At 38.8% G+C, this 17,988-nt stretch overlaps 2 protein-coding genes across 3 annotated transcripts; one reads left to right on the top strand and one right to left on the bottom strand.

Moving 5' to 3' along the window:
- The first annotated feature begins 2,502 nt into the window (after positions 1–2,502).
- LOC112572311 (prion-like-(Q/N-rich) domain-bearing protein 25) lies at positions 2,503–17,431 on the top strand. The gene is made up of 5 exons (XM_025251924.1): positions 2,503–2,634; positions 4,401–4,532; positions 14,642–14,725; positions 15,312–15,425; positions 16,361–17,431. The coding sequence occupies exons 1-5, from the start codon at positions 2,586–2,588 to the stop codon at positions 16,441–16,443; spliced, it is 462 nt and encodes a 153-aa protein (XP_025107709.1). The 5' UTR covers positions 2,503–2,585; the 3' UTR covers positions 16,444–17,431.
- Positions 5,502–12,028, bottom strand: LOC112572301 (F-box only protein 39-like). Of its 2 annotated transcripts, none has more exons than XM_025251913.1 (7): positions 11,532–12,028; positions 10,279–10,539; positions 9,460–9,687; positions 8,384–8,480; positions 7,416–7,607; positions 6,720–7,094; positions 5,502–6,407 (listed from the first exon to the last, which is right to left on the bottom strand). In XM_025251913.1, exons 1-6 carry the CDS (start codon positions 11,919–11,921, stop codon positions 6,976–6,978), a joined length of 1,287 nt encoding a protein of 428 aa, XP_025107698.1. In that variant the 5' UTR covers positions 11,922–12,028; the 3' UTR covers positions 5,502–6,407; positions 6,720–6,975. The 2 variants fall into 2 exon arrangements, with proteins under 2 accessions (XP_025107698.1, XP_025107697.1); XM_025251912.1 differs by having other exon boundaries at positions 11,475–12,027.
- Positions 17,432–17,988: the final 557 nt, after the last annotated feature.

Below are 17,988 nucleotides of genomic sequence, written 5' to 3'. Positions count from 1 at the left end.
ACTTTGAAACAAAGTACTTTCAACTTGCATAAATTATTTTAACTTTTAAATTATTATCGTTACGATTGAATGACTCCACAGATTTTCCTGACTACAGGTGTAAACTAGCGAATATCCTGGAACACAATTACTAAGCACTTCTCTTCGTTTTTGCTTCTCCTTTCTGTAGACTGCCTTTGTGAAAAAGTAACAACATAAATACATATTTATTGACAACAGTTTCCTATTTTTTATAACCTTGTTTATTATGAGTAACTAAACACTGACTGTACTTTACTTCTGTTTGTATAAAAAGTGATATGAAAACTTCCCTGTTGCTGTATAAATGGGGTAATTGCCTACAAAAAAAACAAAAAAAAAAAAACAACAAAGATGACACTAAGTGCATACATAAAATTATTTATGTATTCTCCCCTATATGTCTTTATATGTACCCTATATCCTATTGCATCTTTCTCTTGCTCTCCCTGAGTGCATGTGATAATTTGTCCTCAAAGTGTGTAGTCACAAGACTAGTTCTACTAGTTATGTGTCTTGTAAAGAAATCTCGATTTTCATATAATGTAATGTAAAATCTCAATGCTACTGTTAAGATTTTATTGTCGCTGCTTACCCGTTGTCTATTTAAAAAAAAACAAACAACACCCACACACTCACACACACACACGCGCGATACATACCGACAGATGGGGGTGTACCGGTGGCGTAACGGTTATCGCCTGTCACCAAAACACTGAAAGTTGACTGTCCTGGGTTCAGCTCTCGTCTCAGGCACGCTGTTCTTTCTCTGTAAGTGACAGCTGTTTACAGGGCTGGCTGCCTTGCCGTGATATATTCTTCGTTGCTCGCTCGGAGAAATCACCAATTCCCCCCTACCCGCTACCGAAAGATGGACGTGATAAGACAATTTCAATGTTAAGATAGAGAATAAAAGCTGAGCCAACAATGTAAAGACTCAGGACCTGTCTCGTGTATCACTACACGGATAACGGGTTGCAGGTGTTAGTAAACTCCTCAGACTGTCTGAAGTATTTCACGGAGGTAGACCAGCCTCGTTTTGAACAGTAACGTTTAAAATAAAGTGATATTTGCCGGTGAGAAAAACACTTGTGGGTATTGCAAATCATTTTTGTTTAATGCTTGTCACGCTCACCGGTAACAAGTTTTTTTCAGATTTACACGAAAAATAAACGGGATGGGGACATTGAGAACAATATGGTAAGACATTAAGATAATTTACTTCCGTCAGCCGTTCAATTTTGGACTCCGATGTATGTCTAGAAAAGAATGTTTTTTTTTTTTAAATCATGTTTTAACATGTTTTAGCTATGGTGCTTGGGTCACCCGACAAGGTCCCCACGCTGTCACTTCAACTCTGGGTGGCTGCACATTTCGTGTTATATCATTATATCAACATTATATCAACGGACTGATAGCCTCCCACACTCTACACGGGGAACCACTTCGCCAACGGTGGCTGAGATATTTCACCCGGTGACAAATCTGTCTATTTATATGCAACAAAGGAAAGTATTAAAGTTGAGTTTTGATCCCAAAGATTTCCTCACTTGCATTGCATTTTATTGCAACGATTTATATTGTATATTACTTTTGAAAACATCCTGCATGAAACAGGAGAGAAGGTATTATTTTCAAATACTCTAAAAAGAATCTTGAAGAACCGCAAGCTTTAGACCTTGATAATAATTTAACTATCCAGCTTAACAAAAACTAAATAAGAATGGAAACATATCATTAATTTCATGAGAAGTCCTTTTGCAGACAAAATTGAAACTTTATATTCCAGAGTAAAGATTTATATTCTATTTATGATTCCGTCACCATAAAATATACAAAATGGAGACACAGGCTAATAGACAAAACTAAACATAGTGATGTAGAACAAGTTGTCTCTTTCTACATAACATTTTAAGTAATTAAACACTTAATTGCTTGATACTTTATGAACAAGCCAAACTTTAACAGAAGTAGCTTGAATCGCAGGAACATTTGGCATAGAGGCTTTATTTTTAAACCAATGTTAAGCGCTGTAAACATTTAAATATAACATTAGCAGGCATAATTGAATCATAGTTTGAAAAGTAGAACTTTATTCTGTTGTGATAAAACGGAAAGAGAAGAAATACTTTATTTTATAGAAAACCTGCAGAACTTAGAGGGAGCCTACTGTTTTTCTATTATGACAAACAAAGTGTTTTCGGGACTTAGTCTTATTTACCAAATGTAGCACTCCCATATAAAATAAGGATGCAGTTTAAGCAGGTGGCACATCGTAAAGGAAATATATTATAATAAATCCTTCTGTATGCCAAGAAGTGTAACCTAGAAAACATATGATGGCAATACTCACTTAAATCATTCCCTGAGCCAAGGTGTACAGGTGTGACACAATAATTTGCTGAAGACCAATCAGCACAGGTGCTCTGTAGCACATAGCAACCCACCATGGTTACAGTGTGTGTCAACATGTGTAGTTACTAGGGTGGAGGAAATAAAAGACCACCAAGCTCCACCCCAAAGCCAGTCAGCGCCGGGCGACATCAAGCAAGAGAAAGACAAGGACAATGCAGGCGATACTCCTAGTGACTGTCTTCTCCTGTCTTCTTGCGGCTGGTGAGTGGCTCTGTACTTTGGGTTACACTTTAGTCACTTGCATGTTGTCTGAGGATCACATTAGCTGTAGAATTTTGTAACCTGCTGCTTGTGGCTTGGTTTGGTTGTAATTTCTTAATTCATGCCTAGGTGTTTTCTGGATATTTTTTCTTGTAGCTCGTTACATCCAGGTATACATCTAATGCTACTATATAATTTAGCTTTATCCCTTTGTGTTAGAGTTTGGATTAGGGTCATGGTTTCAGTCTGATTTAGAAATTAGAATTCGAGATATGATTGGCGTTGATGAGGAAGTCGAAATAAACGATGATACCCGCAAGAGCTGACTAAATGGCTGGGGGAGGGAAGGAAGCTTACGGTCTGTCTCTACACCTTAAACTCAAGTAAATAATGGAACTTGTCCTCTTATGCTTACTACTGTCTGTCTGATGTCCTTGTGGGCTCACACTGCTTCACTGTTAATGATTCTTTGAGAACTACAGAGCAATATGTGCTACTCGTTCTAGGATGTGTGACTTCTGGCTGTGGTCTGACTAATGTTTGTAACGTCTGAGCGATGAAAGCTCTGTGTCCATTCACAGAACACAGAACCTGATAGCACAGTATACTAGCCTTAGTCTCCTTGAAAGTTTGCTAGTACTTTGTACCTTGTGAGATGCATAAGAGATAAAGACGATCTACCTGGAAAAAGAGTGGGTAAAGGCGCTAAGATATTCCAGAGAATAATGGCCTCTGTCAACATGGGTGACATAAAACATTCAAGTTAGTGTTACAATCCTCGTTACTAAGAACACTTCTTGTCCATTGAGCCTCACTGAAACACTGACTAAAGGCCACACTGATTTAACGATCAACGTTTATAGCTTTGATCCCTCGAGAGCGTGTAAACTGCATCCTTGTATACACCTTTCACAAACTCCAGAAAGTACAGAAGTCTGCTGTAGTGTGGTGCTTAGAGCAGGACAGGTGACCAGGCCACTCTCTCCTTCGTTGTCTACACTGGCTTCCCATCCGTTGTGGCATCCAGTACAAACTGTCTGTGCTGTGTTTTAATGTCTTTGCCGGCTCCTGCCCTGATTATTTCTCTCAACTGCTCTTCCCTTACATCCCAGCTACACAACTCCGCTGCGTTTTCTGCATCTGTTTTAATTCATCGTCGGTAGGGTTCTTTATGCTTCTATAGTTTATATTCTGTTTGGTTTTTTTTTTTCCCTAATATGTTGTCCATGTTCTTGTTGTAAACGCTAAGAGCATGCTCCTGAGTGAGAAGTGTATTTACGTTATTATTATTAGTAGTAATATTATTATAATGCATGTTTTTGGCAGTGTCACGCTCAAATTTCAATCAAATTGAACATACATGAAATACTGAGGATATCTTTATATACGTATCAGACGTATATATATAATGATAAACAGATGGAAAGAGTTTTTGCGATGTTTAAGTATTTTGATATATATATATAAGAGAAAAAACTGACAGAAAGCCTATACAGTTGTTATGTATTTTGATCATCTTTAATAGTTTTTACTGAAATATTTAAATGAGGTTCAGCACACATTTTAATACGAACTATGTACAAGAAATGCATTTATGCAGAAAAACAATTATAAAAATTGGGCATCCCGAGGCTACATGAATAAGCAAGATAGAGAAACAAAAATAAACAAAATATGAGGGGAGGAGGAGATAGAAGATTGAGTGACAGGTAGCAAGGCATAAATGCAGACAACTGACCATCTTGATTATGCAAATCTGTGTGCAGAAAATGTGGCTGCGGTAGCATTCGGAGCCGCATGCACTGGTGACGCTGACTGCACTGATGAAAACAACGCATGTTCAACTTCAAAAACCTGTGTCTGCAAAGATGGATTCACTATGTATGGAGGAGCCTGCAGTAAGTGTATTTCTCATGTTATAATGGCTGCGACATGTCCGTGTAATACTAAACCTCTTTTATTGATATATCATAAGCAAGAATAACAACGACCGCCGCACTGAGTGCGCATTCATTTAAACACGAAATCGCACGCGCCTATTTGTTTTCCACTGTCTTGTCTATGTTGACATCGCTAAAGGCAAGTGGGGATGTTAGTAGTCAGAGAACTGACCACAGAACACAAACATCTCGCTGGTAACACAGACTGTATTAATCACAATGTAACAGTTTAAAGCCGTCCGGTGAAGACAACCTGTTCTTCTGCTAACAGTTTCTTAGTGATAAAGTTAATGTGATGTTGGCTCTACTGTTATTATAATGTTTTTTAGGTGGCTGATAAGACTAGCAGTTATTTATAGATGTCTCGGCACTTTTTGCTGTTTCCTTTCTTTAAAAAGGCTATGAATATTGATTGCATCCAATCTTTGACAAAGACCAATAATAACCTTTCTTGTTTTGTCTTTACATCGCTCAATCAGGTCATGTGACTTTCTTTCCCTAAGAGCGATTATATCTCTTTCTGATGCATCAATAACAGTAGAAATAAGCACTCCCTAGATCAGTGGTTCTCAAAGTATTTCGGACCGCGGACCACTTTACTGAAGTAAAAATTATGGCGGACCACCAAGTCCTAATAATCAGTCTGTACTATTAATTTCAAATGTACATTGGCGCATTTGTTTCATTACAATTCAAAACTAAATGTACTTCTGTGACAATAGTATAGTAATAAGTTGACATAAAACTACGTATACATCGTTATTAGTAATTAAACCACTAGTGGTCCGCGCACCCCACTTTGAGAACCACTGCTCTAGATTACCGTCTTAAGTAATAAACCGAGCTCATCTAGTAAGGGTCTTTTTATTACTTGATGTTAATAAAGAATGACACTTACAGTCATTAGGATTGTGAGTATTGTAAGGCGATAAATTATTGTACGTTGGTCAGCAAATATTTTACTTTTATATCCTTAGTGTTACAGAGTCTAAACAGCCTTTCATTTCTATCGTCTCATTTTGTCTACATGTTTGTTGTATACATGTATTTGTTTGTCCGTTTGTTTTGTAATCTTCCGTGTGTGTAGCTCATTGAGCGCACATCCACGTGGACAAGCGCCTTAGAAGCTCAATTATTAATATTATATATATTTTATTTTTTCTGAGTTGAAGCCTGAATTCGAATGAAGTTACTGTCAATAAATTCAAATACATGAAGTAATTTATAGGCTCAGTGTATCTACCTCTTTGTCTCCTCAACACAACCTTGATCTGGCAATGAAATTTCGCTAGATGTTCGCCGATGCACGTGAAATGTTTGTCGGTGAGCTTGTGGCAGCCACGCGACCAATACAAGTATCACACACCTTTGTTCAAGACTGATTCCCATAAAAATCGACACCGAATAGTATTTACACATCGACAAATGCGAACGTGGGACAGCGACCCTACAAACAACCCCGGAATTTGAACGAATTCAGTTAATCCTTTTTATGTCTTGGGACACGCTGACCGACAAACACTTTCTCTGTTCCCAGTCTTTGGTATGAAAGATCCAGTATTGGATCTCATCGTTGGCTTGGTATTCAGATTATGCCAGTCGTGTCCAGATGAAGCTCTCCGTGGATCTTGTCATTCAGGTCGGCATTCAGATGATTCCAAATCGTTCCAGATGTTTCCGGATAATCAGAGTTCGGCAGCCTTCTAGAACTTTGGTCACATTATTAGTGTCCATTGCGCATGTGTAGAAATACTCGCACGAGTGGTGCTGGTGCCAGTCCTTATCATGCGGGGTCAACATTTTCTTCATGGTTATCTCCCCTCGTACGATTTTCTGCACAAAGAAATTTGTTTTAATGAGAAATAAAAGAGCAGATTTTACTTTTACTTAATAGAACTCTTATATGACAATTGGATCACAGAATTAATGGACAAAAATACGAATTTCTAATTTACGTTTGTGTTGAATTCTTGGTTTAAAAGTAGAAAATATAAATTTCTTGGTAAGTCTTGAAAACATAGGTTTTTAAAAACTGTTGCAAAGTCAGATTATTTCTGCTAGAAGCGTGCGCACGAGCTTGAACAGGTATGGTTGCCTTCAATACAGGAGAGTTGCGTGTGGTAGAGGACATGTAGGCGAACTCACCAAGACCGGAAGTTGAGCGGCTAGCCGAGCATCCACGTGTTTTATCAATTTACAGTTGGAGGGTTGTGCAAGCGTTTACTCCTTTTAAGCTCCCATCGACTTCTTTTGGGTAGAAAACACCTGTCCCTTGTCAAGTAAGGTATTTTAGGCAAGATGAATGAGTTATGCTTTTAAAAACAGAAAAAAAAGAAAGAAAAAGCTTGATTCAGAAGTCGTTAGTAAAACTAACGAGGCAATATTAGTTTATTAAAAATTTTTAAAAATCATCGAAACGAATCTCATGAGGGCTCAAAGCACGCAGTGCTGGCCATCTTTCCTGGATATATTCTGGTGACATCTTTTCATCTAAAACCTTCACCTCCAGGCGTTTCATTTCTGCAACATAATAAAGGAAATTTCAATCTATAGATCAAAACATTTTTATTGTTTTATACAATAATAAGTTATTTGAAATTTTGTGCTGGAAGTGAAGGTAGCACTCAAAATAAAAGAAACAATACGAGATCTCGTGGATCAGGACATCTTATAATAAACACAAAAAGGTAAAATTTACAAAAATAAACCTAAAAAATCAACATTAAATAATAATACAAGTCTGATCAATACATGCAGAGAAGTTATCAATAATATTAAAACAATATTCAGGTATCAGTAGCTAAAGTCTGAAATAACATTTAGGAAAGAGATGTAAATAACCATTCTGTGCGCGGGCGGCTAGAACACGTGACAGTTTGTCCAGTGTCTCTGGCATCAGGGGGATGCACAACAAAAGTCGCTTCAGTCGGACACAGGTCTCGATGAGCTTCTCGACTGCCTCGTCCACCTCCAGGTATCCCTCAGTGTCATTGCCCACCTTCAGGAATCTATAAGCCTTCACGTCCACTACCTCTGAAACAGGAGCAGCCCTGCATCACTTAGCAACTTTTTGGTTCTTCCTGCCTGTTTATTCATCTGTTCATTCGTGACCACGTGCTATGAACAAAGTTAGCAAATAAAGACATCACTTACTGGGATTTATTCTGTTAATGAAAGGTGGAGTTTATAAGGAATAGGCACACATTTCGAAAAATGTTTGACTAAAAACATGCCGCAGGTTTTTGTTTGTTTCTTTATTTGTTTGCTTGTTTAAAAACCTTCTCAGCATGGAAATACAACGAAGGATATTTTTTTAGAGACAGGCTCTCAGCGGAAAACATTATTCCACAATATGAAATTCACGACTGAACGCTTCTAGAGCTTTCTGTCCTTTCCCAGTCATCGTCCTCTCAGCCGTCATCTTTAAACGATTCCAACTCCTTTGATGTTGTTATCGGGTAAATCATCGAGACGGCAATTAAGGGAGGTCAGCGTAGAGGTGGGGGAGGTAATCAGAGTGTAAGAAGATATACGTCTAAGCAAGCGACGTATTTTTCTAGTTGCTTCTAGAAGGTCAGCAGAAAAAAGTTGGGGCTGTGGTTCTTCGCAAACCGCAGTTTAATGTCTGACAGTTGTTGGGTATTTGTTACTTTATTGAAGGAAAGTGAGGGAGGAACTCTTACTGAAACGTCGATTCGGCGAATCATTTAACCTTGTTGTTGCAAAAAATGTGATAGCATCAAAGGCGATCATCAAACGGTCATCTCAGGGACGGTAAAGGCTAGAGGGAAAGGAAAGGGTCTCCTCACCGATAGTGTGGAAGAAAATGTCAGAGACATATCCGAGAAAACGCGCCACGTCAGCAAATCTTGTGTTACCAATCACGCTCCTGCCCCATAGAATCACCTGCAGAACAAGAAGGGAAATGTCTCCAGGAGGGTTTGTAAGGACACCAATTCTCCCTCACCCCAAGTAAGGACTCTTCGCTCTTTCCCTTTATCAACTGCACGCAAACTCTTGTATGCCCACGTCCATCCATCTCCACCCATTGGTTCTGTCGTTCTCTCTCTCTCTCTCACTTACACTCACACACCAATTAGCCCTCATACACACGCACATGCGTATAGAGCACAAACATATGAATACACGCACAGGATGTGTTCATACGTTGAACACATGTTGTGGAGCTTTTCGAAACATGCCATAGAAATGGACATAGTGATGGGTCCAATGTGGACTGTGGAGTGTAGACCTGGACATTCTGTGGAAGACATAATCTTTTTTCTCCCTTCGCGAAGTGGCGGTTTACACGTGTTCCATCGCTTCTCGCCTCTCGCCTCTCGCTCCATTTCACGCTTTTCTTTTAAACTTCGTAATGGGCACGAGAGCACTTTTACACCGGAAATCCTAACTTAAAACTGATTGGGAAGATATTGTCATTAATCTTCTCCCAGGCTCTTTGTTTCGAGTGTCCTCATTCTGATAACAACACTAGCACCGCAGGTGTTCTATAGATTTTCGTTGACCTGGAGGTTCTCCACAGACACATCTACTTAACTCACAAAACTCTCTTGTTTTCATTAAACACTGCTTTCTTCAAATTTCACTTATCTTGTCAAAAAACACCGATCTGCTTTGGGTAGAGAAGAGAGATAATTTTGTAAGTTGACTGGTCAGATGGAAAGACAACAATTCATCTCATGTGTCCCAGACATAAACGCTGACCAAAAAGAAGAGTTCGCTAAGATGACAGATTTCTTGCTTCGTTTTATTATTATTGTTGTCTTTATTATTGTTGCTGGTGTTGTAGTTGTTGTTGTTGTTGCTGCTGCTGCTGTTGTTGTGGCCACAAAAATGCCAACAAATCTCCGTTGAGCGTACTTACTCTGGTCAAAGGCATTGACGCCACGAGCACACGAGAGTACTCCTCGAAGGTGAATGTTTTATGTAACCTCACTGTGACAGTCAGTGACGGACACCGCTGGACAGCGAGCGACCAGGTGTGCGAGTCGATGGCGTGCACCACCGTCGTGTTCATCACGATGTCCAGGTGGCGCAGCGTTTGTGCGCAGCCGGTGATGAGCTTGTCCAGGACGGCGTCACACAGGTAGTGCTGTATGGTTCAGGGGAAGAAAAGTGAAGGTGTTAACGAGTGAAAAAAAGAAACTGTCTAACCTTAATAATGTATGAAAAAGCGGCATTTTATAGAATACCTTGGCAATGTATACAATTCCTGTCATTTTCAGATATGGTATGAAATATCTGAGTTGTTACATACTTTTTCTAGGCATCATTAAGAAAGACAAGTACTACTTTAGGCTAAGTGTTAGATGACAAGATTGGAAAAGTCTTTAGTAACAAACTGTCTAAAATGAGAAAAAGAAATACAAAACGAACTACAGGACATCTGGGAAAACAAAGGAATCAGAAGTGTTGGTTAGCTCAACACCTGCATTGCTCGTCCTACGAAGCTTCCTCACTTATCTATGTGTAGTTGTTTGTTATGGATGGAGAGGGCGTGAGGAAGATTCATGGGACCACTTCTGCTACTGCGACCCCGTAACCCCGAGGTCATCCCCGCTATCTGTACTGCGAAAAACGTCTGTAAGAAGGGAATGAAGAATTATTAAAGAATCGAGGCACATGAGGGAGTCACATTTACAAAACACCCCACGTCTGACATGAAAATACGGCGAAGGTCTACCTGGTCCACACGCAGATAAGCGAGCGCGGAAAAGCGACCCATGACCTCGGTGAAGGTGCTCAAGCTGATGTCAAGAGTCGAACGCTGGAAGAACTCTCTAATGCTCAGAGTTGTGATATTCCGCCTGGTCTTCAAGCGCAGGTCACCAGTGACAGCCTTCAGCACCTGCAGACCCTCGTTGTGTGTGAACTGGCAAAAGTAAAAGTCGGCCTCTTGCAGCATCGGTTGCCGTTTCAGCAGCAAACACAGGGCTCGCACGATCTGAGCAACGACAAGGCAGCTGATGATACCATGCCATCAACATCAAAAGCAAACCCAACTCAAACACACAGTTATGCTCAATGTTGTTGGCATGTTAGCAGATTGTGTGGGTGTCGAGAACTTGTTACAAACAGGCTGCGAATTTGTATTTTTATTATTTTTGTAGAAATATTCACATTGGTTGACCTAAATTCTAATTGTTGGTGTCACTTAATGGCGCAGAGAACTTCAAGCAGATGACAAAGACTTGTTGTCAACTGTGCATCTACTTGTTTCGTCGCGCAGAAGAAAAATGAAGTGATCTGTAATTTCAAACGATCGAGCTAGTATTCAGGGAGGGGTATAGGTAAAGTTCGTGTTTAAAACATAGGAAAACTAAAGGGCTGATGTTGTAGTGAGGTGACATTTTGAGTATAGCAATGCACTAACTGAAACTCAAGTGAAAGACTTCACTGTACCTCACTGTCTACTGCTGCTATCTTGTACTTCATCTTTATGTTGCTCAGTGTGTCTACACGTACCTCACTGTTATCTTTCATTTATCCTTAGTGGTCTGCGCAGACAGTGCGATCTGTCTTGGTCGTGATGCTGCGCGTTATCAGTTCCCATTATCATCATTAAACAACTGTCAAAGGATAAACTGATCCAAGGGACGTAGCCCACATAAAAAGGTAGCGCGTGTTATCTCCCATTTCTGTTTGTTTTGGTAGTAGCGTTATCCGCAATCAAAGTTGTTTTCTCAATAAAGATATAAACAATTAAATCTATAAAAAAGAAGAAAATAATCTCTCACGCACACCCCACACACCACACACACCACACACACCACACACAACACGCACACAACACAATTCACACGCACACCACACACTCACACCACACACTCACACCACACAACACACAGAGGGAGGGAGAGACTGAGAGAGAAATAGCACCTTTGTTCGATAACCGGACCATTGCTCCAGCTCGAAGGGTAAGAAGAGGAGCCGAACCTTGATTGTTAGAAGTCTGAGTGCAGTGCACTCATTCGCTTTTGCCACGAACGCTTGGAAGCACCGTACAACGTCTCTGTTCGGTGAAGCAAACTCCAGAATCACTTGCTGCAAGTGCTGTCCGTGCTCGCGAAAGAAGCCGTCATAACACACCTGCCGCATGTGGAAATCGTTCTGACAACGAAAACAAAAACTGCGGAGACGCCAGAGGCGGGCCATTCCTAAAACCCTATGCCAGGCCTTACAGGCCAGGGACGCTTGCAACCTGTCCCCATCACACAGGTAGCTAAACACTTTTACTAGCGCCTCCTGTGGGAGGGTGTCCCATGGGACAGCAGGGTCTTGGCGTCTTTCCCCTGGCGTCCGCCGAACAGTGAACCTGTCACTCATGGTAAAATCCTTGTAGCAGCAGCAGGTACTTTTCCTCTCACGTGTGACCAGACGAGCGTTGTTCCGACATACAAGTCACGTGTTCATTTGTCGTCATTTTTTAAAAGACGCGTCAGAGCACAGAATACGTCAGAGTTAAAACTTAATAATACGTCACGCTTGACGGAGAGAGAAGATGGCGGTGTTTGACTATGTCCTCAAGCTTGTCGAGTAATATCCAAGATACATGTACAAACTTTTAATGGATGTCCGTGTCTACCATATTTTTTCGTTTCGTTTGATGGGTTGCACTCTGTCGGGCCGGTAGAATACCAAAAACCCACGCCAGGAGACTACACAACAAACTTAGTGATGATGGAATAGACAACAAATAAGTGCATAATGAAGTTTGCTTACAGAATTTATTGTGTAAAGTGAAGCTGCTTGAATTTGATCACAATAAAACTTTGATCCACCTTTCCCTTGAAGACAGCCACCCCTGATGCTCTCGAGTCCATCAGACATGTCAGACTTTTATTTTTTACCTTTGTACTTTGTCTGTGGTGGAATGTTACTGACTACCGATTTCGAATGCAAAGACAAAGGAAGACCATTGAAAGGTAAATGTTAACAAATATAAAGGTAAAAGCAGGTCATTCCCTAACCTTTTCAGATCGTTGGGGGGTTGAGGTGTAAGAGACTCACTTTTCTCGGGGCTTGCTTTAAGTGAGGGCGGTGTCCATCTCCTCTCCCTTGCTGCCTTACCTTCTCCAATTTTCACTGAAGTCAGGTACCCGTTCCCCCAGATGTGTGGACTGGAGGAAGTTTGCAGCGCTCCTCGGGGATTAAACCTTCTCGCCTCTCAGTTCGGACTACAACGCTCTTACCACTCGGCTGTTCACTTTATCATTTGCAAATGTAGTCTGTGTTCAGTCAAAGGTTTATCAAATTCGCTATACCAGTACCCTGATGAAGCATTATTACTTAAAACAATTCAATGATTGAAAACGAGTGACCATTTGGTACTCCTTGGGGGAGTGCATGATATTTCAAAGTATTAACTCACACACTAAACACACATACTGGCATTTTCAAAGTGATACATTGAAGTATATGTTGAAAACTGCTTAATATATTCACTGAGCATGGTGATTTGAACATACCAGATGTAATGTCTTTGACAAATAACAAACTACCATCATTAATACCAGAGGTTAATTTTTTAATGTGCAAGACTGAGTGGTACATCATAAAAGAACGCATGTCTCGATAAAAATGTAATTCCTACATTTAAGACAATACCTTTCACACACACACACACCTTTCACTTAATATGGAGCAGCTCAAATGTTGAAAGAAAAATGATTTTATAGATATATATATTGCTTTAGCATTTTGACATAGCATTAGGTTTGCATGAATTTAATATAAAAAAAGTTCTCTTCCTAGGACATGTTCAGGTATTGACTAAATGATAATTTCCCGACAATTGACTAATTGCAATAAGAACTCAAATTCCTCTGCTTGACACCAATGATATTATAACTAACATGAGCAATATTGTTCAAACTATTCCTATCATGGACAGACAAGCACAACCATTGGCATTTTTAACTAGTGCTTGTATTGGTTGACATTTGATTTTTCAAAACTTTTAACTCATTATTTAAGAGCTCTTTAAGACATAGTTTGTATAATCTAGAATTATTCCCTTCAGCCCTTGCATCTTCCTCCATGCACTTAGTTTATGTCTGTCAGGATGTCATCAGCTTTTGTCGCTTATGATTTTAAATTCTGTATTCTCTCCCCTCTCAAGAATATTGGGATATTGCACATGTCACTGCAGATGTAATCAAATAAATCAAAGTAAACAAAAACCTGTAAATAATGAATAAACTTTCGTTCTTTGTAATTAAAATGTTAATGCGAGGAATGCATCACTTTAAACATCACTTTGCTGACATATGACGACTGTCAGTCGCGGACCACCTGACTTATGTCCGCGGACGACACTTTCAGAACCACTGAACTAGATCATACCAATTACAAACAGACGCACGCGCGTTAAGAGAACCGATATTCTCTTCTCCTTAGTTTTTTTGAAAGAGTAAATAGTTAATAATGAAAAAAAAACCATACATGAAAATCCCGACATTCGTATACTAACCGGTTACATATTTGATGGTTTATTAAATTTCTCCTCGCTTACCCCGCTGTTAGGAAAGTGTAACGGACTCCCTAGATTTCGAAGAAGATAAAGGGAGCGAGGGAAAGTATTTTATTGTTTGGATATCGTGCTATCAGCACCGCTCTCTCTCTCACACACACAACGTATTTAGCTAAGGTTCTAAAGGAGCATGCTATTTATTACAGACTGCATATTCTCAGGGCTCTAAGAACTACAGACCTTGAGCCTATTCAAATTAAAGAAACCAAAATTCTTCCAAGGTGAATGAAGTAAAAGTACTTGATGAACAAAGCTGGGGAACCTCACTTCTTTAGACTGCTGGAAACAGAAGATTAGATAAATTAACTCGACAAAATAAATGAAAACAGCAACAAATCACAAGGAAGAAATAAAGGAAGAATGGGGAATTGTGAAGAAAACAATTAGAACTAGAAATAAGTCAGACACAGGAGTTGAAGACAACATGATGTTTTACCTCACAAATGTTTCACTAGCCTATCTAAGCAATAAAAGAACCATTGCACGATGTTCTGATAACAATATTTGTTGACAGCTGCAAACGGAGGCCTTGGTACAGCTTGTTTATCAGGTTCTACCTGCACTGGCGACACTTTAGTGTGTGAATCATCTGTGTGCAGTAAGTATTTCACCTCCGTTTTTATTGCCTTTGAAGAAAGCTTGGAGAGGCGATATTTTCTTGATTTTTGAATGTTGTAAATATTCCCTGGTCCCTTAATTATTTATTCTTTTATTGCTTTTACATCACTGGCAACATTCTTTCGAAATGTATTTCTTAATTTCATTGTATTTGCACATGTCGGTTATCTCATATTTTCTCTACTTTTATCATTAATGATTGTAACAATATTTTTAACAAAAGCAACTTTTTAGAAGCAAAATGCGTTATGGCATTTCAGAAAAATAACCAATTGAAAAGTATACTGTTCTAGGGTAAAGAAAACGAGGACATTATCTCACACATAAAAACATGTAAATATTTATCCATTTACTAAAAATATCCATAGATTCCACAAATAGTTGTGTGTTTACACATATATTTAGTTTATATCATATTATGTGTATGTGTACAGGTATGTGCAAGTTACATAAGGTAAAATGTGAAGTCTTTAGCAATGAAATAAGACCAGAGGCATTACTTTTTCATTTTTAACTTTAAAGACAAGAAGATAAACTATATTTTGTGCACACGATTGTATTTTTAGAGAAAAAAGCTGGACAGACCTGTACTGCTGCCGCTGAGTGTGTTTCATCGTCTACCTGCTCCACCACCTGCAACTGTAACAGCGGCTACACTGCACTCACCACTGGACTGTGTAGTAGGTATCTCACTTGTACATGTTTCATCTCCTGGTCTTTCATTAATTTCTATTTTCCCCAAACATAATTGTTGCCAACTATCTTCAATCTTATTGTCCTTGGGAACGACTGTTTAAAAAGAAAATATAAAATATGTCAGATTACTTATATCCTATGTTTTAAAGATTCCTATACAATTATTACAGAACTGTGTAAGATGAATAAATAACCCTGAGTAGTATGAGACACACTGAAGTTTAAAATCATATTGTGTGTGTGGCAAATAAACTTTTATAATACCTCGATTAGGAAATAACTAAACAACCAGTTTGTATTTAAGTTTAAGTGAAAGTCATACCTGTGAACTACTGTGAAGAAATTGCAATTCAGAGAACTACTATTGAGTTTATTTGACAACACACCCGCGCACACACACACACTCATATTCGTTCACACGACAGAGTTTGAGAAGCGAACACACAATCTGATAGAAGTAAGGTAGGACACAGATAAGATAGTAACTACCATACCTTGCAGTAAATATAAACTTTTCATGACGAAATAGAAAAAAGACAACAAAACAAGTGACATCACATTATTTTGCGGGCAATTTGTGTAATGGGTCATTGACGGGAGTCGACTCGGTGATGAAATCAGTACACAAACAATTATCTCTGACCATGTAAACTAAATGTTTGAGAGTGTAGCCACTAATACACTCGTGACAAACTTCACACTAGTGATAGTGAAGTGTGACAGATTGTAGTCTCAGTGACACCATCCACCTTACCTTATACACATTTGAAATGAGTGGCAATAAATATTTGAGTGTGTATAGTGTATAGGTTTTATTTATTACACTTTTATCTATCTCTTCCAACGTTTTATTTACAGCAGAATATTACTTAAAAAAAACATTCTTCGCTTAATCTTTGACTTTTTGTGTTTCCGACAGACGGAGTTGCTCCCCAGTCTGTGTCCTTCTGGCTCCTCACCGGAAGTCTCATCACGTTTTTGGTGACCTTCAGTCTGCCATAAGACCTTTGACCTTCCAATTTGACCTTAAAACGGAAATGGACTTTGCTCAATCAATCGGCCTCTAAGACTGTACTCTTTCTACATTTTCAATTGTTAAAACACCAACACAGGAATTAGCAGGACAATCGAAAACTACACGCCGGGAATGTCAAACTTTTGAAAGGTGTTTTCAAATGTATTCTTAAGGAAAATAATATAAAAGAAACATTTTAATGCATATAGATGTTGAAACAGAGCTTCTAAACAATTCGAAAGTAGTTTACCAGCCTCGATAAACAGCCCAAGGTAAAACACCCAGTAAGACATAATTGATCTTTAGTACAAAAAAACATGAAGAATTGTGTAAAATTGACTATATCATCTGTTAAAAACCCTTTCTTACCTATAAATATAAAACATTGTAAATGTTGAATTGTACAGTCGAAGATTTTCCATTTTTATAGCAGAATTTTACTTTTCTTTTAAAAATTGTTTGATAGGTAACTTTAATCCATAGGATTAGCGATACAAGATTATTTGGTTGCATGTGTTGAGCAAAACAACAGATTTGCTACCAATTAACTTGGAAAAATTCTTTAATGGAGGTTCTAAGTGATGTGCATTTACTTCTCAAACTTTTGTCTTTTATTGTCTCTTACACTCTCTTCTTCTCCTTCTTTGGCTCTCCCCTCCTCCCCACTTCGTCTTTCTCTCTCTCTTTTTCCTGCATCTTCACTGTATGAACCAGATGTTATCATCTGGGGAAAGTCAGGGGCCTCCATTAAAAAGCATTTCCGTGTTACCTGTGGTTTGAATTCTATTTCAGCAGAAACCTTTTTAGCACACTTCACTAATTCACATATTCATTTTTTTAAATATTGACTTTCAATAGATGATAATTACAGTACAATGTCTGTACTCTAGCGGCGTGTTTCTGTCTACTGCTCTCAGTGAATGCAAAATTACATTCCGTCCTGTTTTATTATTAAAAATTTTATATTTCTGCATACATTCGTATTCGTGTGTGTGTGTGTGTGCATGATATGTATGTTTGACTGATTGTGTTTTAGTTAGGCAATTAAATACGATGTGTACAACTTGAGTCACTTAATTGTAGTCCACCTCTTGTCCGGTCGTGTGGGAGCGGGTCACGACCCATCCTGTATCTTGTATTTATTACAAACACCCAAAGGAAGGACTACAGACACAGGGCTCTCAAGCTTTTGTTAACTAATTTAGACAATGACAATGATCAACTTTATTTGTCCCAGTGGGAAATTTAAACAAGGGAAGGGACTCTAGTTACAGTAAATTTAAAACTAAAATGAGACAAGTTCACTGCAAGGTGCAGCGTTAAGATAAGAACGTGAAAGGCAAGCAAGTGAAAGTTATATATATATATACTATAAAATAAACAACAAACTTGCATCAAGAACAACCATCTGCGCACCTACATCATCACACACACACCACTGACATATTAATCTAAGTTTGAGCAGCTTGACCACACATGACACAAACGATTTCAGGTGTCTGTTACTTTTACAATGACTAGGATCAGGTAGT

The sequence above is a fragment of the Pomacea canaliculata genome, linkage group LG9 (assembly GCF_003073045.1).
Source record: "Pomacea canaliculata isolate SZHN2017 linkage group LG9, ASM307304v1, whole genome shotgun sequence".
NCBI lineage: Eukaryota > Metazoa > Mollusca > Gastropoda > Architaenioglossa > Ampullariidae > Pomacea > Pomacea canaliculata.
This window is presented reverse-complemented; position numbering and strand designations above follow the sequence as displayed.